Here is a 27,339-nt window from a genome sequence, read left to right as displayed (position 1 = left end):
CCCCTCTCTCTCGCCTTCCCCCCCTCTCTCTCGCCTTCCCCCCCCTCTCTCTCGCCTTCCCCCCCCTCTCTCTCTCTCGCCTTCCCCCCCTCTCTCTCTCGCCTTCCCCCCCCTCTCTCTCGCCTTCCCCCCCCTCTCTCTCGCCTTCCCCCCCCTCTCTCTCGCCTTCCCCCCCCTCTCTCTCGCCTTCCCCCCCTCTCTCTCGCCTTCCCCCCCCTCTCTCTCGCCTTCCCCCCCCTCTCTCTCGCCTTCCCCCCCCTCTCTCTCGCCTTCCCCCCCCTCTCTCTCGGCCTTCCCCCCCTCTCTCTCGCCTTCCCCCCCTCTCTCTCGCCTTCCCCCCCCTCTCTCTCGCCTTCCCCCCCCTCTCTCTCCGCCTTCCCCCCCCTCTCTCTCGCCTTCCCCCCCCCTCTCTCTCGCCTTCCCCCCCTCTCTCTCGCCTTCCCCCCCCTCTCTCTCTCGCCTTCCCCCCCTCTCTCTCGCCTTCCCCCCCCTCTCTCTCGCCTTCCCCCCCCCTCTCTCTCCGCCTTCCCCCCCTCTCTCTCGCCTTCCCCCCCCTCTCTCTCGCCTTCCCCCCCCTCTCTCTCGCCTTCCCCCCCTCTCTCTCGCCTTCCCCCCCTCTCTCTCGCCTTCCCCCCCCTCTCTCTCGCCTTCCCCCCCCTCTCTCCTCGCCTTCCCCCCCTCTCTCTCGCCTTCCCCCCCTCTCTCTCGCCTTCCCCCCCTCTCTCTCGCCTTCCCCCCCTCTCTCTCGCCTTCCCCCCCTCTCTCTCGCCTTCCCCCCCCTCTCTCTCGCCTTCCCCCCCCTCTCTCTCGCCTTCCCCCCCCTCTCTCTCGCCTTCCCCCCCCTCTCTCTCGCCTTCCCCCCCTCTCTCTCGCCTTCCCCCCCTCTCTCTCGCCTTCCCCCCCTCTCTCTCGCCTTCCCCCCCTCTCTCTCGCCTTCCCCCCCTCTCTCTCGCCTTCCCCCCCTCTCGCCTTCCCCCCCCCCCCCCCTCTCTCGCCTTCCCCCCCCCTCTCTCTCGCCTTCCCCCCCCTCTCTCTCGCCTTCCCCCCCTCTCTCTCGCCTTCCCCCCCTCTCTCTCGCCTTCCCCCCCTCTCTCTCGCCTTCCCCCCCCTCTCTCGCCTTCCCCCCCTCTCTCTCGCCTTCCCCCCCTCTCTCTCGCCTTCCCCCCCTCTCTCTCGCCTTCCCCCCCTCTCTCTCGCCTTCCCCCCCTCTCTCTCGCCTTCCCCCCCTCTCTCTCGCCTTCCCCCCCTCTCTCTCGCCTTCCCCCCCCTCTCTCTCGCCTTCCCCCCCTCTCTCTCGCCTTCCCCCCCTCTCTCTCGCCTTCCCCCCCTCTCTCTCGCCTTCCCCCCCTCTCTCTCGCCTTCCCCCCCTCTCTCTCGCCTTCCCCCCCCTCTCTCTCGCCTTCCCCCCCTCTCTCTCGCCTTCCCCCCCTCTCTCTCGCCTTCCCCCCCTCTCACGCCTCCCCCCTCTCTCTCGCCTTCCCCCCCTCTCTCTCGCCTTCCCCCCCTCTCTCTCGCCTTCCCCCCCTCTCTCTCGCCTTCCCCCCCCTCTCTCTCGCCTTCCCCCCCTCTCTCTCGCCTTCCCCCCCTCTCTCTCGCCTTCCCCCCCTCTCTCTCGCCTTCCCCCCCTCTCTCTCGCCTTCCCCCCCCTCTCTCTCGCCTTCCCCCCCTCTCTCTCGCCTTCCCCCCCTCTCTCTCGCCTTCCCCCCCTCTCTCTCGCCTTCCCCCCCTCTCTCTCGCCTTCCCCCCCTCTCTCTCGCCTTCCCCCCCTCTCTCTCGCCTTCCCCCCCTCTCTCTCGCCTTCCCCCCCCTCTCTCTCGCCTTCCCCCCCCTCTCTCTCGCCTTCCCCCCCCTCTCTCTCGCCTTCCCCCCCTCTCTCTCGCCTTCCCCCCCCTCTCTCTCGCCTTCCCCCCCTCTCTCTCGCCTTCCCCCCCTCTCTCTCGCCTTCCCCCCCTCTCTCTCGCCTTCCCCCCCTCTCTCTCGCCTTCCCCCCCTCTCTCTCGCCTTCCCCCCCTCTCTCTCGCCTTCCCCCCCTCTCTCTCGCCTTCCCCCCCCTCTCTCTCGCCTTCCCCCCCCCTCTCTCTCGCCTTCCCCCCTCTCTCTCGCCTCCCCCCTCTCTCTCGCCTTCCCCCCCTCCCCCTTTCTCTCTCTCTCCCTTTCTCTCACTCGCCTCCTTTCTCTCCTATATATGCATGTTTATTTTGGTTGTTCCCCCCCCCCCCCCCCCCCCCAGGGACTGCAATTGTATGTGGAAAATATAGCACAGATATATGATAACTTTCTTTCAAGATTGTTAAGGGAGACATATTCTGCAGAATTGTCCTGTAAATCTAAATGTTAAGAATGGAGATTTTTTTTTTGTTATGGCCGCTCTCATTGCTCTATGTTATGTTTTAGAACTGGATTGTAGAGGTTGCCTGAAACGCATTTTATGGAACTCCCACCACTGAATTCTGCTCTGATGACTTTGGGTGAGGGTGGTATATTGTGGATCACTCCTCATTCACTGTCACTGGAGCAGAATGGTCAGTGGTGGGAGTTCCACCCAGAATTGTGCACTTGAAATCTCAGACTGTCAGCTCGAATGTACATTGGACTAACTGGAGGTGTCTGTGTAGCAGTGATAAGTATTCACAAAAGTTCCCTTTATAACATGCAGGATTGAAGTAACTCAGTAAAATATGTTTCTCTTACAATATCAAAATGGCAGCAAAGCTGATTTAGCATGTTGACCCAAGGTTATGCTAAAGCCCTGCAGTGCACATGAATGCAGTGTGGTGTGTAATAGAGCTATAGCAATTTCTCTCATATTCTGACCAGATTTGTGTGATTTTGCAATCATGGTACCAATAAAGGACATGCTAATGTACGAGGCCCCTTGGGCCAGAGCGATCATAATATGATAGAATTCTTCATTAGGATGGAGAGTGAAGTAGTTGACTCGGAGACTAGGGTCCTGAATTTAAATAAAGGAAACTACGATGGTATGAGGCGCGAATTGGATAGGATTGATTGGGGAATGTCACTCATAGGGTTGACGGTGGATAGGCAATGGCAAACATTCAAAGACCGCAGTGATGAACTACAGAAGTTGTTCATCCCAGTTTGGGATAAGAATAACACAAAAAGGGTGACTCGACTGTGGCTAACAAGGGAAATTAGGGATAGCATAAGATCCAAGGAGAGGGCATATAAATTGGCCAGAAAAAGCAGTAACCCTGAGGATTGGGAGCAGTTTAGGATTCAACAAAGGAGGACAAAGGGATTAATTAAGAAGGGGAAAATAGAATATGAAAGTAAGCTCGCAGGGAACATAAAAACTGACTCTAAGCTTTTATAGATATGTGAAGAGAAAAAGATTAGTGAAATCCAGTGTAGGTCCCTTGCAGTCAGAAGCAGGGGAAGTTATAATGGGGAACAAAGAAATGGAAGACCAATTAAATGCATATTTTGTTTCTGTCTTCACAAAGGAGGACACAAATAACCTCCCAGAGATGTTGGAGAACATAGGGTCTGATGAGAGGGAAGAACTGAAAGAAATCAGTATTTGTAGGGAAATGGTGTTAGGGAAATTGACGGGATTGAAGGCCGATAAATCCCCAGGGCCTGATAATCTACATCCTAGGGTACTTAAGGAGGTGGCCCTAGAAATAGTAGATGCATTGCTGATCATCTTCCAAAATTCGCTGGAATCTGGAACTGTACCCATGGATTGGAGGGTAGCTAATGTTACCCCACTATTCAAAAAAGGTGGTAGAGAGAAAGCGGGGAATTACAGCCTGACATCGGTAGTGGGGAAAATGCTAGTCCATTATAAAGGATGTAATAGCTGAGCACTTGGGAAACATGGATTTACAAAAGGTAAATCGTGCTTGACTAATCTACTGGAATTTTTTGAGGATGTAACTGGGAAAATAGATAAAGGAGAACCAGTAGATGTGGTGTATTTGGACTTTCAAAAGGCTTTCGATAAGGTCCCGCATAAGAGATTAGCGTGTAAAGTTAAGGCACATGGGATTGGGGGCAAGGTATTGACTTGGATAGAGAACTGGTTGGCGGACAGAAAGCAGAGAGTAGGAATTAACGGGTCTTTTTCCGAGTGGCAGGCAGTGACTAGTGGGGTACCGCAGGGATCGGTCCTTGGACCCCAGCTATTCACAATATATATTAATGATCTAGACAAGGGAACTAGATGTAATATCTCCAAATTTGCAGACGACACAAAGCTGGGTGGGCGTGTGTGCTGCGAGGAGGATACTGAGAAACTCCAGGATGATTTGGACAGGTTGGGTGAATGGGCAGAAGCGTGGCAGATGCAATATAACGTGGATAAATGCGAGGTTATCCACTTTGGTGTCAAAAACAGAAAGGCAGACCATTATCTGAATGGCAATAGATTGGGAGAAGGGGAAGTGCAACAAGACCTGGGTGTCCTTGTGCACCAGTCGCTGAAGGTAAGCATGCAGGTGCAGCAGGCGGTGAAGAAGGCAAATGGTATGTTGGCCTTCATAGCGAAAGGGTTTGAGTACAGGAGCAAGGATGTCCTGCTGCAGTTGTACAGGGCCTTGGTGAGACCACACCTTGAGTACTGTGTGCAGTTTTGGTCGGCTTATCTGAGGAAGGATGTTCTTGCCATGGAAGGAGTTCAGCGAAGATTCACAAGGCTGATCCCTGGGATGGCAGGAATGACTTATGAGGAGAGATTGGGTCGATTGGGATTATACTTGCTGGAGTTTAGAAGAATGAGAGGGGATCTCATTGAAACTTATAAAATTCTGACAGGTCTGGACAAACTAGATGCAGGTAGAATGTTCCCGATGGACGGAGAGTCCAGAACCAGGGGTCATAGTCTAAGGATAAGGGGTAAGCCATTTAGGACAAAGATGAGGAAGAATTTCTTCACCCAGAGTGGTGAACCTGTGGAATTCTCTACCACAGAAGGCGGTTGAGGCCAAGTCTTTAAATATATTCAAGAAGGAGTTAGATATATTTCTTAGAGCTAAAGGTATCAAGGGATATGGGGAGAAGGCAGGTACGGGGTACTGAGTTTGGATGATCAGCCATGATCTCATCGAATGGCGGAGCAGGCTCGAGGGGCCGAATGGCCTACTCCTGCTCCTATCTTCTATGTTTCTATTTAAAGAGCAGTGATGTTAGAATTTATTTTACCAACCAAAGTGAAAGATTATCACAGTTTCTAAACAGTTAAGTGCAATCCCGTTGCCCAATGGATCAATACGTCATAGTAAGGGCACTTAAAGGAAGAATGTAAGTCAGGGGAAATGCTGTTTGTGAAATGAGGTCCAGACGATTTGAATGAAATACAAATTAAACTAATTGGACACTAATGAATCTACTTGTCTTGGTGCATAAGTTCTTGAGGTCCACACACAATTTTTGAAATTGAGTTCTGAAGCACCTCCCTCCAATGGCCTAGTGATGAAGGGAGCATCTGTTGTAGCATTAAGCCATACATACCAGAAGGCCCAGGTTTCTGCTCGGTTAGTTGCTGTCAGCCAGGCCAGAAGTTGGAATGATACAGTTGGTCTCAGTGGACCTCTGAGGAGTGTCAAATCAGCCAGGACTCTTGCTCTTGATCTCTGCCCAGTGGCTCTTGCTCAAAAGTGCATCTTTATCGATACCGGGTAAGGATGGGATTGTGTTTGGCTGTGATGCATTCTGCAATTGAAAGTCTCCTAGGATTTGCTATCCAGGAAAACATGAAGAGCAGCCATTTGGGTGAAGTACTACAGGGATGCGGCTGCGGATGCATGTGGGGCCATACCCCAGTGAGAGACTTTAGGAGAAACCGGAAGAATATGGTCCTAAACAGCCTGTGTACTAAGCTGCTTCTTCAATGATGAAAAACCTACCTTGTAGTGTATGCAATCTGACATTTTGACAATCTGGCATGACTCTGTAATTGACACCTCTGACACATATACCTATTGTTCTTAATTGCAGGTGCAAACCACTTATTTATCTGCCTTGTCTTCTCATATGAGATAACGCCAACCGCCTTCAAATAAATACGGTAAGTAAAGTGCAATCTATTGTAGAACATAAAAAAAGCAGATGGTCAGGGATAAATTGTAGAGCTCCTTGGAGATTTTGAGTTCCACCTGTGCACATGCTGTCTCTAAACCTGCCTGTGAGTTGTACTCGGTTGAATGTGGGATTTGAATGTTCATTGACATTTTATGCATTTATATAGTCTCGCCATGTTTTAACTTGTGTCGAACTGCACTTGAAGGAACTACACTTGAAGGAACTACAGAAGTGGACTATCTGTCATGATGGACTGTGCCTGTTATGGTGAATCATACAAATTGTCAGATAAACACGAGTTCCCAAATTACACTGCTGATTGCTGCTCTGAATTATTAATGCATAGCCTCTTGCCAAGTCCACCTAGTCGCATACCTCCATCCCTTTCGGTAGCACTCCTGCCTGTTGCAATGCCCCTGCCAGTAAAATCAGGTGATTCCAGAACGGCTAATTTGCCAGCTCAAGTCATGCGAATGCACCTAGCAACTCCAGCTGCCAGAACTCCTATAGCTGCTGTTCGTGCCTCTGTAACCTTGAATTTAAGGTCAACAGAAAGCCTCCCTGTTTATATGCCAATGTGCAGTGTGTGGTGAATATAACATCAAATGGTTACTGGATTATGAAAAGAAAAATGTTGGCAGCCTCAATTCCTGCTGGTGTCTCATTATCTTGTCAGGCCCTAATACACACCGTTTCCTAGTTCAAGAGCGAATGTTATTTCGCCTGGTGAAGCCTCTTTCCGTCTGGTCTGTAGCAGGTGCACGAGAGTCCAGGAGAGCTAGCAAAGATTGGCAACCTGCTGCTTGTCGACTTGACATGGTTGCTGTCTGGCAGACTGCTGGCTAGGTTTTTTTTAAATTCCGCTAGATTTGCCTATGAAATTTGTGAAGGGCATGTGGGGATTTCATGCAACCTGCTTTGTTTTTTCTTCCTCCCAGGCTTGACCTCTAACCAGATTGCGATCAGAAACTGTGAAGTTGAGAATATCAAACCACTTCTCTGTACCTTTTTGAAGCTTCATTGTATTGCTCCGGCAATTCTCAAAAGTTTAAGAAATAGTTTAGCTTGTGACCCCAGTACCCCCAACGTACATTGTGGGGAAGTACTTTATATTGTCTCTGACACAGCTGCATTTAGCTACCATTCCACTTCATCGTGTGCAGTCATACTGAAGTGCCCTTACTTCCAAACTGTTCCTCAGGTGAAAATTCATAATTATGCCCATCTATTGTGAAGTCAGAATTGAAGATGTATCTGAAATGTGAATATTTTGTTAATTCTGTGGGACATTCTTGTGTGTAAATATGTTTGTTATTTCTATTCCTGTATTACCATCTACTGGTAGAATCCCAAATTATTCTTCAGTTTGCACTACTGTACATTATTTAAGGGGAGCATTGATCTGGGAAAGAAGGAAAGTGCTTTTTGTCGTGAAGTATCTTGTAATAAAGCATGTTTGCTACTTCTTCCTAAAAGGGATGTTTATATTTGTGGAAGTCACGAAACAACTCTTGCGATGCACTATAATGAGTCTCCTGACTCGGCTAGATCCTTCTTTGTCGTGCATTTAACCATGATGTCTGAGTCTATTTGCTGCTCTCTGACCTGTACAATTGTAAATCCTTCCCCTCCAGAGGAGATAGAGTAAACCATCTGTTTTTGTTCTTTTGCATTTAAAAGTTTTTTGCTCATCAAGGTGAGCAGTATTAGTATCGGGAAACTGCGCAGTTTCCTGTTTCTGGCATCCAGTCTTAGCATTAAGTTCTTCCAAGTCAAGTATTTGATGGGTTAGGTGCAGAGTAAAGTTCCTGTTATTTTACCCCAACAATATACTTCATCCATAACCTCCCAAAGCCACCTGTGCTATATCAGTGTGACAATTTCCACTGGAAGTAATATTGTAATTATGCAAAGCGCTGGTCAGACCTCGTTTGGAATATTGTGTTCAGTTTTGGCTGCTCAGTCTTAGGTTTATAATTGCTTTAGAGAAAGTCCAGTAAATATTTGCCAGGATGATGCCTAGGATTGAGAGATTGAGTTATGCTGAGAGACTGGGTGAACTTGGATCATATGCTCTAGAGATAACAGGGTAAGGGGTAATTGAGTAGTTTTAAATAATGAAAAGAACCTGTGGTGTAGATGGGGGAACAAAATTTCTCTCTCTCAGGGGAACCCAGAACCAGGGGACATACAACCATAGAATTTGAGGTAAACCAGTTAAAAACTAAAGTCGCTGTCTTTCAGCAGAGACGAAAACCAAAGCCCTATCTCCCCTCTCCGGTGGATGTAAAAGATACCACGGTATTATTGAAAGAAGAGCAGGGAAGTTCTTATGTCCTGGCCAACATTTATCGCTCAACCAACATCTAACAACAGATGATCTGAAAGAAAGGAAAAAAGAAAGACTTGCATCTATATAGCGCCTTTCACAACCACCGGACATCCCATCTGGTCATTTATTTCATTGCTGGTTTTGGGATCTTGCTGTGTGCAAATTGCCATTTCCTATTCTAACAGTGACTACACTTCGAAAGTACTTGATTGGCTGTAAAGTGCTTTGGGTCATCCTGAGGTTGTGAAAGGTGCTACATAAATGCAAGTTTTTTAAAACACAAAACTACAATGTGCAATATGGCTAACAAAAAATGGTGGAGCTACCTGGACGAGGCTGAATGGTACACTCGTGTTTTTGTGTTCCTACTTTGTACACCAGCTATCCTGTGACCTCTCTTTGAGATTGCCAATTCGTACTGAATTGGTGGGAGCTTTGCGCTGTAGGCCCATTTTTTTCTGGAACTCAGTTAATACTGCCCAAATTTATTCAAATAGGATCCACTGAGGAGATTTTAACTCCGAGTCTGAGTCCATGGGTACCGATGCCCCTTATCACACTTCAACTGCTGTTCAGGTTGAACTTGGCTCACTCAGAACAAATTGGAAACTTAACCCTGGACTTTCCTAGTCTTATGTGGCTTAGTGCCACACTGCATGAGGAGCTCCATATTTCACTTCTATTCTTGCTTGTGATGACTTAATACAGCATGTGATCCATAGATGTTTATGCCCTACTTACTAATTAATATGGATGCCAATGACCTTAATTGGTTCAATATTCTAATCATCATTGGGAAATGGTGTACTGCAGGTAGATAACTGAAAAGTATGTTTGGTACTTGCAAAATGAAACATTTATTATGCAGGTACAGAGTAAAACATCACCAACCAGCCTTACCAGTTATCAGTGGGGGCTTTAGCTTTAACATACTCTTTGGTTATTAATGTCTAAAAGTAGTGTCCATTACAGTCTTAATCCACAGTGGTTGGTTTAGTAGGAAGTTTATATTGGGTTTTGCCAAGGAAAATTGTTTACTGAAAAGGGAAGGAAAATTACTTCCCCATTTTATAGATGAAAATATTGGCCTCGGGAGAATTTTGATTGACATCTTTTTTAAAAATGCCAATTTTCTTACTGTTGTCCAGTCCAGTGATGCCAATAAGTGATGTCCGAGTCAGTTCAGTGTCTCCGTTTGGCCCCTCAGATGATGTCACGGTTTGTCACGATCCCTGTACACCCCAGAGTGGCTTCATAATAGAAAATAGTAGGGCTGTGATAGACTGATCCGGAGCTGTGGGGCCCAGTGGGAACCTTGCCATATATCTGCCTACATCACAGTTTTGATGGGATGTGTAATGGTTCTGGTGACTTTTGAGGCATTCTTGCAGCTCTGAAATTGGGAACATTGATTGTTGGAAGAAAATTGCTATTTTGCGGTACTTGGTCTAAGCTTTAAACCACGATTCCTGTTGCCTGTATTAGCAGGTAAGAGTTGTGAAACCTTGAGTCCATTTTTTTGATTGTCTGTAAAGTGTCTTGGATTGTTTTTCTATGTTAGAAATGCTATATAAGTGCAAGCTGTTGTCTTTATAGGTTGTCGGAAGATTTTTAAATGATTTACATCAAAGGTAAAAATGAAGTACAGTATTAGCTCTGATGTGCATTCCTGTTCATGCAGAGTTGCGTTTTACCGATATAACAGGTTAGGCTGCTCCAGGTGGAACAAGCTTCTGTAATTGGAGTTCATTGCAGATGATCTATGCTGTGATTTTGTAATTAACTAATGAGCTGTCTGCGATATTGAGGAGTAGGACGTGGCTACAGTGCTGGAAACTTTCGATTTTATAATAACATTTCCATAAGCACTTTAATGTTATGATTAAAAACATCCAGAATCCCAGAAAAGTGTGAAAAGACTGAAGAACAGAAACTATTTTAATCATGGTGTAATAACGTTGCTGTAATCCCAGGCAGTTGGCTGGCATGCTCTTACAGCAGTCCATAGCTTTGCTCAGTTTTCTAAAGCTATCTTGCTCACCCCACTTTCTCTCCAATGTCTTGATCTCAATGCCTGCAGTTCCAACCACAAAGGAACCTAAAGCTTTGGTCAAAGAAATATTCAAGACAGAAAAACAAAGTTTGTCGCTTCCTGGCTCTAAATCTGACCACTGTTCACGGGATCTTCTTGGCATCAGCATTAGATTGTTGAAACTTAATTTATACATATTCTTACTTGTTTTTAGGCAAGTGGCAGACTAAAGAGTCCTGGTTTTGTCTCTCTGCGATGGTTTAATGTATTTTATTAATGTTGAAGCAATGTTTATCTTGTGCGCAATTGGTGTGTCCTTGCTGTTAATGAGAATTCCCCCTGCTCGAGGACGTCTCCATTTGACATGATAAGTTTGCCTCAAAGATTAACTTGGTTTTACCTAAAACATAATGTTGTCATTGCAATAAGATCAATTTTTTGTTAAGTGTTCTGGACACCACTGATATAATTGCTGTAGCATAGTGGTTTTCAAACTTTATTGGTTGAAGGACCCCTTTTCAAATGGATTAGTAATCACAGACCCCCCATCTAAATTATACTATAAACTCCTTGCACGTTTACATTTCTGAATGTAGAGTTCAGTGTCCTGTTAAAGGGACTCGCATTAAATTTTGCCAGGGCTGTCCGATATAGTGAACATTGATGTGATTGGTGATGTGAAAACTTTCATCTTCCCTACAGTTTCAGCAACATGCCTGCTGAATACGTCACTGCATGGCGCCTCCCTGCTCTTCCTGGAGTGGGATTAGGCTCGGTGGCTCCTGTTGGGAACACTGGCACCATTTCAGGTGTATCCCTCCACCGCCCGCCGACTCACTGCACAGCTGCTGAGTGTTTCAGGGTCTTTTCCCTCCCCTATCGCCGTTTATTGGTCTGTTTGTTTTGGAATATCGCTGAGACGCTGCCTGTGTGGCATTGCTGCCATCGGGACAGTGCCAGTAACTGGGACTGCAGCTTTAGTCCGGGTCCAGTCACGGGACCAGCTGCTGTACTCAGTGAACGGAGTTCGGCTTGATCGTCATTCCAGGCCCTTGGACAAGGCTGACTTGGTGGCTCCTTCCTACCCTCCCTCAGCCCCAGCTCTGCAAATCCATTCTCTGGGGCCTCTTGTCTCCTCTCTCTGGATTCCCAGTCAGTCCGAGGCCCCCGCTAATCTGGTTACACGTCTATTTCTAGAGCTGTCTCGGCCCCAGTGCCCACCCAGCGATCGCTTACCAGTGTCTCACTGTGCGAGTGCACCAGGCCCTCCCAGGGCTGACGTCGAACTCCCCAGTGCATGAGCTCCCGGCTACGTTGCCCGGGCGGACGAAGGAAATCAAAATAACTGCCAACAGCTCTCGCCTGACCCGTGCCATTGCAGCAATGGGTCCCATTCACATTTCACAGACCCCCAGTTTGAGGACCACTGCTGTAGCACATGTGTTTTCAAACTGGTGTCCCCAAAGCTTGAGGGGTCTGCAAAGTTATCAGAGTTCTGTAATTGTTGGCTTTGAATATTATGGTAGTGCTGCTTTCATTTGGATAGCTGGCACTATATTTCAGGGGTTGGGTCGGGGACATCCAGGAGTGGATAGCTGGCACTATATTTCAGGGGTTGGGTCGGGGACATCCAGGAATGGATAGCTGGCACTATATTTCAGGGGTTGGGTCGGGGACATCCAGGAGTGGATAGCTGGCACTATATTTCAGGGGTTGGGTCGGGGACATCCAGGAGTGGATAGCTGGCACTATATTTCAGGGGTTGGGTCGGGGACATCCAGGAATGGATAGCTGGCACTATATTTCAGGGGTTGGGTCGGGGACATCCAGGAGTGGATAGCTGGCACTATATTTCAGGGGTTGGGTCGGGGACATCCAGGAGTGGATAGCTGGCACTATATTTCAGGGGTTGGGTCGGGGACATCCAGGAATGGATAGCTGGCACTATATTTCAGGGGTTGGGTCGGGGACATCCAGGAATGGATAGCTGGCACTATATTTCAGGGGTTGGGTCGGGGACATCCAGGAGTGGATAGCTGGCACTATATTTCAGGGGTTGGGTCGGGGACATCCAGGAGTGGATAGCTGGCACTATATTTCAGGGGTTGGGTCGGGGACATCCAGGAGTGGATAGCTGGCACTATATTTCAGGGGTTGGGTCGGGGACATCCAGGAGTGGATAGCTGGCACTATATTTCAGGGGTTGGGTCGGGGACATCCAGGAGTGGATAACTGGCACTATATTTCAGGGGTTGGGTCGGGGACATCCAGGAGTATGTCACTATTTGCATGGAGCTTCCTCCCCCTGCCCATAGAAAAGTTTGAAAACCACTGCTGCATTGCTATCAATGTTTTGATAGTTTGGAAAAGGTGATATCAGTTTTATTTGCGAGGCATCAAGAAAAATGGAGCATCATCTATTATTTTCTTGCAGTTTGGTTCTTCGCACAGCCTTGTTGTCAATCCAATGTGGAGCATTTTTGGGTTTCTGTAGGATTGTAAACAAAATCAGGGAACCAATCTAAGCCCGTGAAGGTGGCAGTGATGGGCGAGCGGCTCTTGTCGGAAAGGACACGGGCAGCTCAGTTTTGGCCATTAGTGTTTATGGAGGATGGGAGGCCAGCAAAGAGGACATTGGAATCATTGAGTCTTGGGGAGACAGAAGCTTGGATCAGCTTTTTAAGAAAGAGTGGAGGGGGGAAGAGAGGGTGGAGGCAGGCAATATTAGAGCTGGAAGTAAATGATCTTGGTGAGAGCTGGGATGTCAGCTTTGAATCTCCGCTCTGGGTTAAACAGGCTGCCAATTTTCCACATAATCTGGTTCAGTCTGAGCAAGTGGCTGGGGGGGCGATGGTATTGGTGTAGAGATAGCGGCATAAATGGTGGAGTCAGAAATTGATGGCTTTGGTCCTTATGATGATCAGCAGTAGGGAATGTTGACTCCGCCAGGCTGTCTGACAACACGGAGGACTTTGCGGGTCGAGAGAAGTGAAGGGGAAGTAGAGTTGGGTGGCATCAGCACATACATGTAGGGAAACCATGCACTGTTGAACTTAATAGGTGTGTACAATTTACAGACTATGTTCACATGAACTAAAATACTGAACAATGCAGCTGTAGGTTTTGCTTACCGAAACTTGGATTGTGCTTGGGGAGAGGACTTTGAGCGGTATAGCACGAGGATGAAGTATTGGTGCTGCAAGTCTGTCACTGGTGGCAGAGAAATTTGAATTGATGAATTAAGAACATCACACAAGAAGTGGTTTGGCACAAGATTAAACCATATTGGCATAAGTATTGTTTTTTTCGATAGTGTATTGGTATCTATATGCTAAATAAGTCTCGTAACAGCACTACCTGATTATCCTCATATACTGTTGAAGGGCAGGCTGTTGGCTTGAAAATGAGAATCTTAATTCTGTGTGAAAATTTACTGACCTAAAACTCTTCCATTTTTTTTGCAGTTCCCCAGTAATAGTTCAACCTGGCACTAAATCTGACATTTCTTTTACATAAAGCCTTTCCATTACAGAATGCACCCTCCAGCCATCAGCAGATTGATCCGACATCATTAAAGGACACAGTATTGCTAATCTTAACTATTACTGTGGAAATTGAAACCATCTGATTTTACTGTCCGGTTTCCCTGTTGCAGGACAGGTGAAATTTATGGGCAATTTATCAGCACTTTTACCCTGATGAAGTCCCATTAGCTAAAGCTACACAGTGCTCCCACTGTTGATTCAACTTCTAAATATAAAAAGAGGGTGCTTTTCCCTAGGTCTTGTGATCTGCCATCACATTAGCTGCCTCCTCTTCTGGCCTGCTAAACATGCAGCGTATTTGTGTCATGGGCGCAATGTTTACATGCACGCACCCATGCTCTGCACTTGATTGACTTAGGTCATTGTCTGGTTAACGTGATGTTAAGACACACTGTGCATGCACTGATGAATGGATTTCTGCTTTTTAAATCGACCTCTTATGAGCGCACAGGAAAGTGGTGCCAGTATAAATCAAGGACAGTGGTGCATGGAGGTTGTTACAGCCTCTGGCCTGAAACCAGATTGCTGGGGTAAAATGGCTGACATCACCGAAGTACTTCTAGTAATGGTTCTGTATTGTGCTGGGCCTCCCAGTGCTCTAGAATCTCCCCATTTCCACTGTCAGCAGCAACACACAAACAGCTGCACACGTGCAGTCGTTCTTCCAATTTTATTATTGGGGCGCCGCCTTATTTTGCTAGGACGTACATTTTTATAATGTAGCTGCTCTGGGGTTGAAGCTCCATTTGTGCAGTTTAAGGACATTTTAATCTATGGCGGCTGGAAATTAAACGCAGTCAGGAAAAGTGCAAGTTGAATTTTTTGCTTCAATCTCGCAGGTTCAACAGATTCTGAAATCTTGAATCTACAACATTTTGTTATACAGTACTGTGTTGCAGGGGTTGCACGAACTCCATTGGACTAAAAAAAAAACTGCTCCTCAACTTTTAAACTGCTCACCTGCACTCCACTAATAGTGACCGAATCCTAATACAGTTATGCTGCCACTTGTTTTGCGCTGCTGCAAATTGACTTCTGCTTTCTGACATAAATGACTATAATTGACTGAAATGCAGCAGTGTGAGACCCCCTGGGGGGAGGCCATCTCTCTCCACCTAGGCTGGTCTCCAGTGTAGCATCAAACCGGATTTTAAAAAGACTCGTGGCCCACTGGACCTACTCAGCCCTTCATAAACCGTCTCAAAATGTAAAAAAATATATTGGCCAGGGAGCAGCGCCGTGGGCGTGCTTGTAAACATGGCTTGGCAGTTAGCTGCACGTGGCACTCTGCACCTACTGCAAAGTACAGCCTCTGATGGCACAGAACCTCCAACTGCCTGATTGACATTTCCAGCGAATGTATTTTACTGTTGCTTTTAGCAAATTGCTGTTCTATACGAATTATCATTTGAGCCAGTGATCTGGGAGCAATTTAGCCCGTTATTCCTGATATAGATTTGCGGCAGTGGGGAAATTAAAATCTGACTCTAAAACCTGCTGCCGTGTTGATGTGTAAACGGTGACGAGTGATGTTCACTTTTAACTTGAGTAGCGTTCTGCTTTTACATTCAGCTGCTTTTACGCTGCCCTCAGGGTGCCAGTTCCCGATGTGCAGGTCATGCTCAGTTGGCAGCAATCCCAATGTAAATGTGGCAGAGACACTAAATGCAGCCACTAGTTTAAAAAACCCACATTGGAACACCTGTATGCATGTGCACAGATATTCAAAAATCTCATGCATGACGGGTTCTGTCCATAGACCTTCCCCAATGGAAGTAATATAAAAACGCACTGCTGCCCACTGTGGGCAGGCTACGACAGGACCAAATGGCAGCTGGCAGCAGTGACCATTTGCATTTCATCCAGTGGTCAGTTAAGGCAGGGTCTGTTTCACTTGGCTTGTTGCCACTTAGTCCTCCACCTCCTTATTCAGATCCTTTCCCCAAAACATTTTAGTGCATTGGCAAATTCTTAGAATGTAGTCAGAAAGATTGGGATCAGTTTGGGAAAATGCATTTCTCCCATGAACTGATCAGAGAAACTTGAAAGTGGTTGGCTGACCTATTGCCAGCAACTTGAATTAAAAAGGAAATGTTTCATTTAGAAGTATTTATGGAAGCTCTTTCCTGACATTTAATATTCCCTTGACAGTTGTTCAAAATGGGCTGATTTGCCTTGTTTAATTATCCCTGGATTAACCAGAGACTGTTGGCCCACCAGTTTTTGAAACTCTCCATTCCCCATTATTTCCATTAAGGATGTATGGGTAACCCTGAATATAAGAACATAGGAATTAGGAGCAGGAGTAGGCAGTGTGGCCCCTTGAGCCCGCTTCGCCATTCAATAAGATCATGGCTGATCTTTGACATCAACTCCACTTTCCTGCCTGATCTCCATATCCCTTGAATTCAAAAATCTATTTATGTCAGCCATGAATATACTCAACGGTTCAGTATCCACTGCTCTTTGGGGCAGAGAATTCCAAAGATTCACAGTCCTCTGTGAAGAAATTTCTCCTCATCTCGGTCTTAAATGGCCGACCCCTTATCCTGAGACTATGCCCCCTATGGAAAACAGCCTCTCAGCATCTACCCTGTCAATCCCCCTCTGAATCTTGTATGTTTCAATAAACTCACCTCTCATTCTTCTAAACTCAATCTCTCCTCATAGGACAACCCTCTCATCCCAGGAATCAATCTGGTGAACCTTCATTGCACCGCCTCTAAGGCAAGTATATCCTTCTTCAGATAAGGAGACCAAAACTGTGCACAGTACTCCAGGTATGGTCTCACCAAAGCCCTGTACAATTGTAGCAAGTGGGTGTCGAATGGGTGAGAGTGGTGGATACTTCTAGTCCTGTACTTATGGTGAGGTTTGATTTTACTTCAATCAGTGTGTTGGTTGGTGATGCAAATTCTAAGTGTTGGATTGGGAAGGGTTCCACAACTCTCCTGTTTTTCCGTGCCCCTCCTAGGATGATTCAACAAATCTCGCTGCCTCCTAATGTTTCTTGAGTTTTTAGAGTGGGAGTTAGATTGCCCTAAAATTACCTGTAGTTTGTTAATGGCTTATTCCCTAATGACAATCCCTGCTCTGGGGGTGCAATGGTCACAGCCTAATAAAGGACACCTACACCCTGGGGAAAAATGGGCTAGTTATCAAGAATAGAGTTTTTTTTAAGTGTGCGGGTAAGCGTGATCCTGCTTCTACTGATGGATGGGCTGCACTTCAAAGATTTTTTTGCAGATGAGGCAAGCTCTCTGCAGAAGGCTTCAGTTGGATCGTGGTGCACAGAAAGAAACTGTTTGTGCTGTGACTAGTTATAGAATGTTGGTACAGTTGACCAGTTTGTTCACTTGACAATCCCTGCTCTGGGGGTGCACTGGTCACAGCCTAATAAAGGACACCTGCGCCCTGGGAAAAATCATCCTTGTGTTTAAATCACGTCATGGCCTCGCCCCTCCCTACCTCTGTACCCTTTTCCAGCCTTACAACTTGCTATGAACTCTCGGTTCCACTGACTGGCCACTTGTACATTCGCTCTTCCATCCTTGGGGCCTCCATGATTTTGGAATTCCCTCCCTAAACCTCTCTGCTTCTCTGCTTTCCTCTCCACCTTTTAAGACCCTCTTTGAACCCATCTCTTCTGGGTTGGAGGGGCAATGGAAACTGAATGCTCCGTGTGCTCTAAGTAGCCAGTCACAAGGGCGAAGGTGCATCCACTTGTCTGGGCACTGTATTAACCAGCATAATTGACTTCACGCCATCACAGAGGTATAAGGACTTCTCTTAAAGGTCTGGTTTTACTTTTTGTCATCTGGAACAGCCCAAGATCATTTCTTTCCTTTTCCAGAAATGAATGTGTCCCTGCCCTACAGGAAATGTGTGGAAAAGAAAATGACTGTTGCCTAAGAGTTCATTGTTGCTAGGTAGTTGAGCGGCCTATGGGGCTGGGTGCAGTGGGCCTGCTGCGTTGCAGTTATCTTTAACCAGGATCTACTTTCAGTAGGAGTCTGTGTTCTCGGCTAACCTTATCTAGTCAAAGTTTCTGTTTAGGCCTTGGATTGTGGGATCCATGCACGTTCCTCAGAAGCTGCGTGATGCTGATCATAAATGCGTTTCTGTCTGTCCATTGATCCTTATGACATTTTGAAAATGTCCAGTTGAGAGCGTCAGAGGTGGTGCAAGTTCTTCCAGCAGCGGTACTTTCTGTGTATCGCCAGTTGTGTAACATTGGCACCGGGGTTCATAGCACAGCAGTCAATGTTGTAATTTAAAATAGTGTTTCCTTTGCTTTCTAATGTAATTGTTCAACATTGCTGGGAACATACAAACAAGGTGGACAGCAAATGACCACCTGGTCCATCCAGCCTGTCCCACGCAGTTGTGATGAATGCACACGCTCTTCACCTACCTGAAATCACGTAATCTCCTGGGAGAGGTAAGAAACCAGATTAAAAACCTAAACCAATTAAGGAAAAAATGGAAATTTCCTCCCTGACCCCTTTGTGAGATCAAATCTAGTCCAGGAGACCACCTTGGCCATGATTTATGTTACAGGATACCTAACTCTTGTACAAGGTGATCTTCGCCCCAGCCACACACCAGTCCAGCCCTTGCTTGAAGGAATACAGCGAATCAGTATTCACCACACGAGCCGGCAGCCTGTTCCACAGGTCCACTATTCACAGATTCACAGAAACCCCACAGTGCAGATAGAGGCCATTTCGGCCCATCAAGCCTGCACCGACACATATCCCACCCGATCCCCGTAATCCCTACACCAACACATATCCCACCCTATCCCTGTAACCCCACGTATTTAATCCCCCTAGCACTTAAGGGTCAATTTTATCATAGCCAATCAACCTAACCTGCACATCTTTGGACTGTGGGAGGAAACCGGAGCACCCGGAGGAAACCCACGCAAACACGGGGAGAATGTGCAAACTCCACACAGACAGTCACCCGAGGCCGGATTTGAACCCGGGTCCCTGGCGCTGTGAGGCAACAGTGCTAACCACTGTGCCACCTGGGAAAGGAAGAACTGCCTAATATCCAACCTGGCTCTGCCCTTGCATGACTTGTAAGCATAACCCCTGCTCCTCCCTAACCTATTTAGTTGAAACTTCAGACCACTGCCCACTTACACACTTTGTCAGGAGGGCAACTCTTGATTATCCTGGGAATTATGCTGATTTTGCAGTGATAGAGGATTAAGTCCGAGACAGAGCCATTTTTTAATGGGCAATTGGCCTACCTATTGGGTGAAAATGATGTCAGGAAGAAGTTGAGAGCCCACTGGTTGCACTGTTGAAATGCATGAATGCCGACCCAATTAATGAGATTTGAATCACTTTAATTGCAAATGTTAAATTGTTAGCGATCGAGAATATCAAATTGCCAAAATAAGGTATTGGCAGCGATGAATGGCAAATAAATATACAACACAATCCTGTTGAGCAGTTATAGTTGACTGATCTTGGCGTGTTTTGGTTATATTTTTCCTCTGGATCTTCAGAATTTGAATGTCGTAAAAACAATTTAAATAAAGCCTGTTTTGTAATTGGAATTTTAATATCAAATGTTATTTCAGAAATGTGCTCCTGTGACTGCTTTCAACAAACCATACCCTGGCACCCTCAATGCGAGTGGTTGCATTTAATTGCGCCCTTATTGCTATTGCTGGATTGGAGATGTCACAGTTAATGATTTAATGTGCCTATTTTTAAGCTGTGAATGCTTGGGTGAGTAGCTGGTTAAAAAAAAACCCACAGTGTGTGTTTAAGATACCGGAATCTCTTAATGTTACAGTTTCATGTACTGTAGCAAAGAGAGGATCTTTACGTGCTGTTCTGGTATGCAGCATTTGGCAAGTTTGTGTCGAGGACAATATGGCAGCTGAACTGCCGACTTACATTAAAGCACCATTTTTTTAAGCTTCAAACTGTGTGATTTGTCTAAAGTTTTCCAACTTGGGGCAGCATGGCAGGTGAGTTGTGTAATTTTGAACAGAAACTAAATCTTAGTTTTCAAGCTGTAGATCTTTGTTGAAGTTCTGTGATGTATGAATTTGGCAATCTAATTTAATGGTTGCTTCTACCCAGTTCCTCCTCCAAGATTTTTTATAAAGTTTGGTATATCGCTTGAAATTTTAAAAACGATGCCCTTTCTAAAATTGAAAACCCGTACAAAAGACTCTGCCCCGTTTTGGATCTCCCTGTGCTTAGCACCATATCTTGACCAATAATCCGACCAGGCAGTGCATTCCCCAATATCAGGTGGTGATATTTTTGAGTTAACTGCATGAAGGTGAAGATCATCACGCCAGTGATTCCAATGGATAATGCAAATAGCTTACTTGCTCTTTTCATGTAGCCTGTTCCTTTTCTTTTTATGAGGTTAATTATCCCCACAAAATACATAATTTCTTGTTGGTACGCAATCACTACATCTATTTAATTCAAAATTGCTTAATTGACATTAACTAAATTAGAGTTTTCTTTGAGCAGAAAATGCCTCCTGTATTTTTAAATTGGTTAATTTGGACTACGGGATAATTAGATTTTGTTTTCCAAGCAAAAACCTATTTGTATTTAACAGTAGACTTTAATTTCCAATCTTGTTTTGCAATCTTAAGCTTTCAAGCTGTGGACCTTTTTATTGTAGCTCTGTGAAGTTATATGGTTGACTTTCAAACTGGGGTCCCAGACCCTACGAGGTAATCTGTTCGACATTGAGTTTCTTTAGCAAAGTAAAGAATATGCTTGTTTCACTTGCTCTCTTCACCCCCTCCAGCCCCCATTTTTATTATTTACTCAACCTTTGGATCCCTTTCCCTTCCTCACAGGCGAACTTGCTCCCAGGTAACTTGTGAGTGCTATTGTCACGTGAGATTAATTGCCTTCCTGTTTTTATCCCTCTTTCCCTCCTGTGTGTGGCTGGACCCAGGACTCTGCTTGGTGCTACCCTGTGACAGCTGAGATTGAAGATTCCTCCGTGTGTGGAATTATGGCCATCGAGCCCTAATTCTATATCCCCATGATGTCTCCCATTGATTCACTAAGCTGCTGCATTGCTTAAACCATGATTTATTTCATTTTAAGTGCAAGATTCCTTCTTTCAAACTACTCCTTTTTCTCAATCCTTCCCTGGTAGGTACCCAAGGGTAGAGTTTCTGCTTTGGCCGCATTCGACAATCTGGGCGCATATTGCGCTCGTTTTCCGATGTGAAGTTCTGGTTCAAGTTTCCGCTCAAATGCATTTGCATAATCGTAAAATCTTCCATGAACCAACGTAATTGGGCAGCGCTTTCATTGTAATTCCCCCCCCCCTTGCATTAAAAAATATTCCTTGTTATATTTAAGTGGTAACCTGGTGCAGTTTTATTAATACAGCTGAAAATGGGTTTATCCCAAAAAATAAGCATTTTTAATCAGTGTTTAGTTCACCACCTGTGAGTAATCTGATTTTAAATAACTGAAAATAACAAAATTATACAGTAGTCAGTTTCTTAGTAAATTAAATATTTTTTTAATTAAAAACTTTTTATGTGCATATTAATGCCCTTGCACCTAAAACTGAAAACAGCTTAATTTAAGAGTCTCTTCAAAGGGCCTTAAACAGGCGCAATTAGCGGAAACTTGCCATGCTCCTTAATTCCATCTGGGGACGTGGCCAGTTGTGTGGGTCGGGCCACATTCCAGCGTGATGTTTTTTAAATTAGCGCAAATGATCATGGAAACTCGATTTGCGCTGGACGTAACCCGTGCTTGAAATTCCTTGATCTTTTGCGCTGATTTTGCACGAATTGCGCTGGGTTTACCAACGCAACCGAGTGGAAACTCTACCCTCCCCCCCGCCCCCCCCCCCCCCAGTCTCAAAACTCTGCCGGTGTTGCTGTGAAACCTGCTATTGGGAGGTGCATGTGAACCAGCCCAGAGTTTTGCTTTATCCCGCTTTGCAATGTCCCCACCGAAAATGAAGAGCAGGATGTTTGTCAGGGGTAACGATTTGTAGCAAATGTGCAAGTTCAGCCAAATCCAAAGTCACGTTAAAAGTTGCTCTGCGCCTTTTCTCTGCATCGCCCCAGTACCATCTCTGAAATTTATTCCCGAAGGCAGCAGCTTATGCTGGGGTACAGTTCTCTGGTTCCAGCCTAGCCCAAGTAGTCATTCTTCACTAGGACCACTGCTTTTCTTGATATATATTAATGACTTGGATGTGGGAGTACAGGGCACAATTTCAAAAATTGCAGATGACACAAAACTTGGAAGTATAGTGAACAGTGAGGAGGATCGTGACCGACTTCAAGAGGACATAGACAGGCTGGTGGAATGAGTGGACATATGACAGATGAAATTTAACGCAGGAAAGTGTGCTACGTTTTGGTAGAAAGAATGAGGGGGTATATAAACTGAAGGGTACAATCCTAAAGGGGGTGCATGAACAGAGACCTGGGGTATATGTGCACTAACGGTTGAAGGTGGCAGGGCAGATTTGAGAAAGCAATTAAAAAAGCATTCAGGATCCTGGGCTTCATGTATAGAGTACAAAAGTGTTGAAATTATGATGAACCTGTATAAAACACTGGTTCAGCCTCAACTGGAGCACTGTGTCCAATTCTGGGCACTGCACAGGATGTGAAGTCCTTAGAGAGCGTGCAGAAAAGATTTACGAGGGATGAGGGACTTCAGTTGCGTGGATAGACTGGAGAAGCTGGGGTTGTTCTCCTTGGAGCAGAGGAGATTTGATAGAGGTGTTCAAAATCATGAGGGATCTGAGTAGATAGAGAAACTGTTCCTATTGGCAGAGGGGTCGAGAACCAGAGGACACAGATTTAAGGTGATTGGCAAAAGAACCAAAGGCGACATGAGGCGCAGCGAGTGGTTAGGATCTGGAATGCACTGTCTGAAAGGGTGGTGGAGGCAGATTCAATCACTGCTTTCAAAAGGGAGTTGGATAAGTACCTGAAAGAAAAAAAAAATTGCAGGACTATGGGGAAAGGGTGGGGGAGTGGGACTAGCTGAAGTGCTCTTGCAGAGAGCGGCACGGGCTCGACGGGCCGAATGGCCTCCTTCCATGCTGTAACCATTCTATCAGTGTTGCAGAGCTCTTTGTATTGATAACTTTGCAGGATGGGATGATATGTGTGATCTGGTCAATTTTGCATTTGTACTATACTGAACATTTAACATTTGAGGTAGGCATTTGCAAAGTGTATTCAGAAAATTGGTGATTGGGGAATGGCACTCAAAGGGTTGACGGTGGATAGGCAATGGCAAACATTCAAAGACCGAATGGATGAACTACAGAATTTGTTCATCCCAGTTTGGCATAAAAATAAAACAAAAAAGGTGACCCAACCGTGGCTAACAAGGGAAATTAGGGATAGCATAAGGTCCAATATAAATTGGCCAGAAAAAGCAATAATCCTGAGGATTGGGAGCAGTTTAGGATTCAACAAAGGAGGACAAAGGGATTAATTAAGAAAGGGAAAATAGAATATGAGAGTAAGCTTGCAGAGAACATAAAAACTGACTGTAAAAGCTTTTATAGATATGTGAAGAGAAAAAGATTGGTGAAGTCCAGCGTAGGTCCCTTGCAGTCAGAATCGGGGGAATTTATAATGGGGAACAAAGAAATGGCAGACTAACTAAATACATATTTTGGTTCTGTCTTCACAAAGGAGGACACAAATAACCTCCCAGAGATGCCGGGGAACATAGGGTCTGATGAAAGGGTGGAACTGAAAGAAATCAGTATTTGTATGGAAATGGTGTTAGGAAAATTGATTGGACTGAAGGCCGATAAATCCCCAGGGCCTGATAATCTACATCCCAGGGTACTTAAGGAAGTGGCCCTAGAAATAGTAGATGCATTGCTGGTCATCTTCCAGAACGGGATAGACTCTGGAACGGTACCCATGGATTGGTGGGTAGCTAATATTACCCCACTATTCAAAAAAGGTGGTAGAGAAAAGGCAGGGAATTATAGACCGGTAAGCTTGACATCGGTAGTGGGGAAAATGCTAGAGTCCATTATAAAAGATGTAATAGCAGAGCACTTGGAAAGCAGTGACTGGATCGGACAAAGTCAACATGGATTTACAAAAGGTAAATCATGCTTGACTAATCTACTGGAATTTTTTGAGGATGTAACTGGTAAAATAGATAAGGGAGAACCAGTGGATGTGGTGTATTTGGACTTTCAGAAGCCTTTCGATAAGGTCCTGCATAAGAGATTAGCGTGCAAAATTAAGGCACATGGGATTGGGGGCAAGGTATTGACTTGGATAGAGAACTGGTTGGCGGACAGAAAGCAAAGAGTTGGAATAAATGGGTCATTTTCTGAGTGGCAGGCAGTGACTAGTGGGGTACCGCAAGGATCGGTCCTAGGACCCCAGCTGTTCACAATATATATTAATGATCTGGACGAGGGAATTGGATGTAATATCTCTAAATTTGCAGACGACACAAAGCTGGGGGGGGGGGAGGATATGCTGTGAGGAGGATGTCGTGAAACTCCAGCACGATTTGGACAGGTTGGGTGATTGGGCAGGAACATGGCAAATGCACTATAATGTGGATAAATGTGAGGTTATCCACTTTGGTGGCAAAAACAGGAAGGCAGATTATTATTTGAATGGTATTAGATTGGGAGAAGGGGAAGTGCAAAGAGACCTGGGTGTTCTTGTACACCAGTCGCTGAAGGTAAGCATGCAGGTGCAGCAGGTGGTTAAGAAGGCAAATGGTATGTTGGCCTTCGTAGCAAGAGGGTTCGAGTACAAGAACAAGGATGTCTTGCTGCAGTTCTACAGGGCCTTGGTGAGACCACACCTTGAGTATTGTGTGCAGTTTTGGTCGCCTTACCTGAGGAAGGGCGTTCTTGCCATGGAAGGAGTGCAGCGAAGATTCACCAGGCTGATACCTGGGATGGCAGGAATGACGTATGAGGAGAGATTGTGTCGATTGGGCTTATAGTCACTGGAGTTTAGAAGATTGAGAGGGGATCTCATCGAAACCTATAAAATTCTGTCAGGCCTGGACAGACTAGATGCAGGAAGGATGTTTCTGATGGCCGGGGAGTCCAGAACCAGGGGTCATAGTCTAAGGATAAGGGGTAAGCCATTTAGGACTGAAATGAGGAGGAATTTCTTCACCCAGAGAGTGGTGAACCTGTGGAATTCTCTGCCACAGAGGGCGGTGGAGGCCAGTTCATTAAGTATATTCAAGAAAGAGTTGGATATATTTCTTAAGGCTAAAGGGATCAAGGGATATGGGGAGAAGGCAGGGACTGGGTACTGAATTTGGATGATCAGCCATGATCTCATTGAATGGCTGAGCAGGCTCGAAGGGCCGAATGGCCTACTCCTGCTCCTATCTTCTATGTATCTATAAAAGCCGGATGTACTTAAACTAGAGAATTTGAATGGCTGTTGCTTTGCTGATCACTGTACAGATCTTGCATATAGTGGAATCAATTTTTAAACGATGGCAGTCCAGTTCTGTCTGAGATTAAAGATGACAACTGTTGTTTACCAAGGAAGTGAGCAAGATATACTATCTTGGTGATCTGTTTTGAAATCCGCCCAGCTGGCCAGTTCCCCTTTATTTGAGAGACTTTTGAATCTCTGTGTTTACCAAGGCATCACACTGACCTCTAGTGGCAGTGGGCTGGTGTAGCCTATCCTGTCACCAGGCGAGTGTCAGCTTGGCAGTTTTGCATACATGTGTAAAACGTTCTTGGTTATGGAGTAACAGAAATAATTGAAAGTCAGGCTCACTAAGCTAATGACTAGCTTTGCTGAAGACTCAACTCCATCGCACCAGTTCACTCAGTAGCTGCTCAGAACTGGTTTCCTTAGTTTCATTCTATTATTTAAGCAGAAATAGATGGGAAAAAAGATGAAACTCAGTTATAATTCATAGTGACTGATTTTTGTTTCCAAGAAGCAGTGAAAGGGACACTTATTCTTTCAGTACACTCAACTCCTCTCACAAAGGCACACCTTTGACATCGAGTTCTTGGGCTGACTTTAAGACTGATCTTATTTCATGTTCCCACTGTGCCACAAGATGTCCCATGGTTGGAAGGACAGGCAAGCTTCCTATTTCTGGGCCACAGGCAAGCTTCCTATTTCTGGGCCACAGCCAATGAGTGCTAGAAGTTGCACTGCATGAACTGTTCAGTCTATGCATGTAAATTTATTTTCCCAGCCCCGAGTGTCTAATAATTGTACCTACGCCTGATGCTGAGGCCCATAGAGGGTGCCGCATCATTTAATGAACATCCAGTCCTGCCAACCAAAGAGGATAGCTTGGGTTTTGGGGAGAATGGAGTGAAAAATGAAAATTGGAAAAAAACAAAGTATATATTGAGATGTTGATGTATCTTGTATTGAAACAAAAACTATTCACCTCTACTTTAAAAAAGTGGTGTTTGTAAAGATTGCATGAAATAGAAAGATTGTTTTAGAGGTCTTTCATATACTCTGTGTAGTACTTTTGGTGGAAACTGCTAATTCTCCCCCTTCCCCTCTCAGTTTTAAATATTGATATCACATCAGCTATGTGTTTCCTTTATTCACAAGTTTTGTTGCTGTCAGTAAATTCAGCAACTTTTAATTAATTTTGCCTTTTCTCCCCCCAGGAATTAGCATTACCATGGCATCGGAAAATCCAGGTCCTCCCAATCCAAACTGCAAGATCATGACCTTCCGTCCAACCATGGAAGAGTTCAAAGATTTCGCGAAGTATATTGCGTTCATTGAATCCCAGGGAGCACACAGGGCGGGACTGGCAAAGGTAACGCATCTGATCAGTCAATTCCAGTTATCTGGCCGGGGTGGCCATTTTAACTACCCCATTCAGTCAGATCTTATTGACCCTAATACTTGGTAACTGCTTATTTTGGAATCGCCAAATAAAATATTGACGTAATGTTACAGCAATCCTCCCCATTCCTGGCCATGCTTGAAATGTGCAAGTAGGAATAGGCGTTGTAGCATGATTACCAGGAACACATAGCTTTAAATGAATTGCAAAAGAATTCCCTAATTGAGGATTCCATTATCTGGTTCCTGTATTGTGACTTTTTTACTTTATATTTTGCAGTAATTTAGAGTGACATTATAACTGACTTTCATATTGCTGATCCCTTCTCGGCTCTTTACTGCCGTTCTGACTGACTGTCTTCCCATCTTAAAAAAAAAGTGCACCCTGAGATTTATGCGAGTGTCTTGAAATCAATTGTTTTTGTGTGGAAATGAGGGAGGAGCAGGAAATCATGTGCTGCTTCAGGCATCCGCCTCTTCCCAGGTGCCTCTGTTCTGCTCTGTAATCAGTTGATGGGAGATGTTGGGTGGCTGAGGTAACTTGTTCTCC

The 27,339-nt window shown here is 45.6% G+C and overlaps 1 protein-coding gene across 4 annotated transcripts in view; it reads left to right on the top strand.

Annotated features, from left to right (window-relative positions):
- kdm4b (lysine (K)-specific demethylase 4B) overlaps positions 1 to 27,339 on the top strand; it is a 594,368-nt gene that overhangs the window by 82,124 nt on the left and 484,905 nt on the right. Inside the window, exons 2-4 of one of the 4 annotated variants that reach the window (XM_086004916.1) lie at positions 5,962 to 6,031; positions 16,625 to 16,681; positions 26,606 to 26,760. In XM_086004916.1, the coding sequence (XP_085861042.1) occupies positions 26,620 to 26,760 (141 nt within the window). In that variant the 5' untranslated portion in view covers positions 5,962 to 6,031; positions 16,625 to 16,681; positions 26,606 to 26,619. Of the gene's footprint in view, positions 1 to 5,961; positions 6,032 to 6,983; positions 7,247 to 16,624; positions 16,682 to 19,741; positions 19,947 to 26,605; positions 26,761 to 27,339 lie in introns of those variants that run through there. The other 3 variants (XM_086004917.1, XM_086004915.1, XM_086004914.1) reach the window with 3 other exon arrangements.

Source organism: Somniosus microcephalus, chromosome 13 (assembly GCF_052327205.1).
Source record: "Somniosus microcephalus isolate GS21.2 chromosome 13, FLI_Smic_1.0, whole genome shotgun sequence".
In the NCBI taxonomy this organism is placed as follows: Eukaryota; Metazoa; Chordata; class Chondrichthyes; order Squaliformes; family Somniosidae; genus Somniosus; species Somniosus microcephalus.
This window is presented reverse-complemented; position numbering and strand designations above follow the sequence as displayed.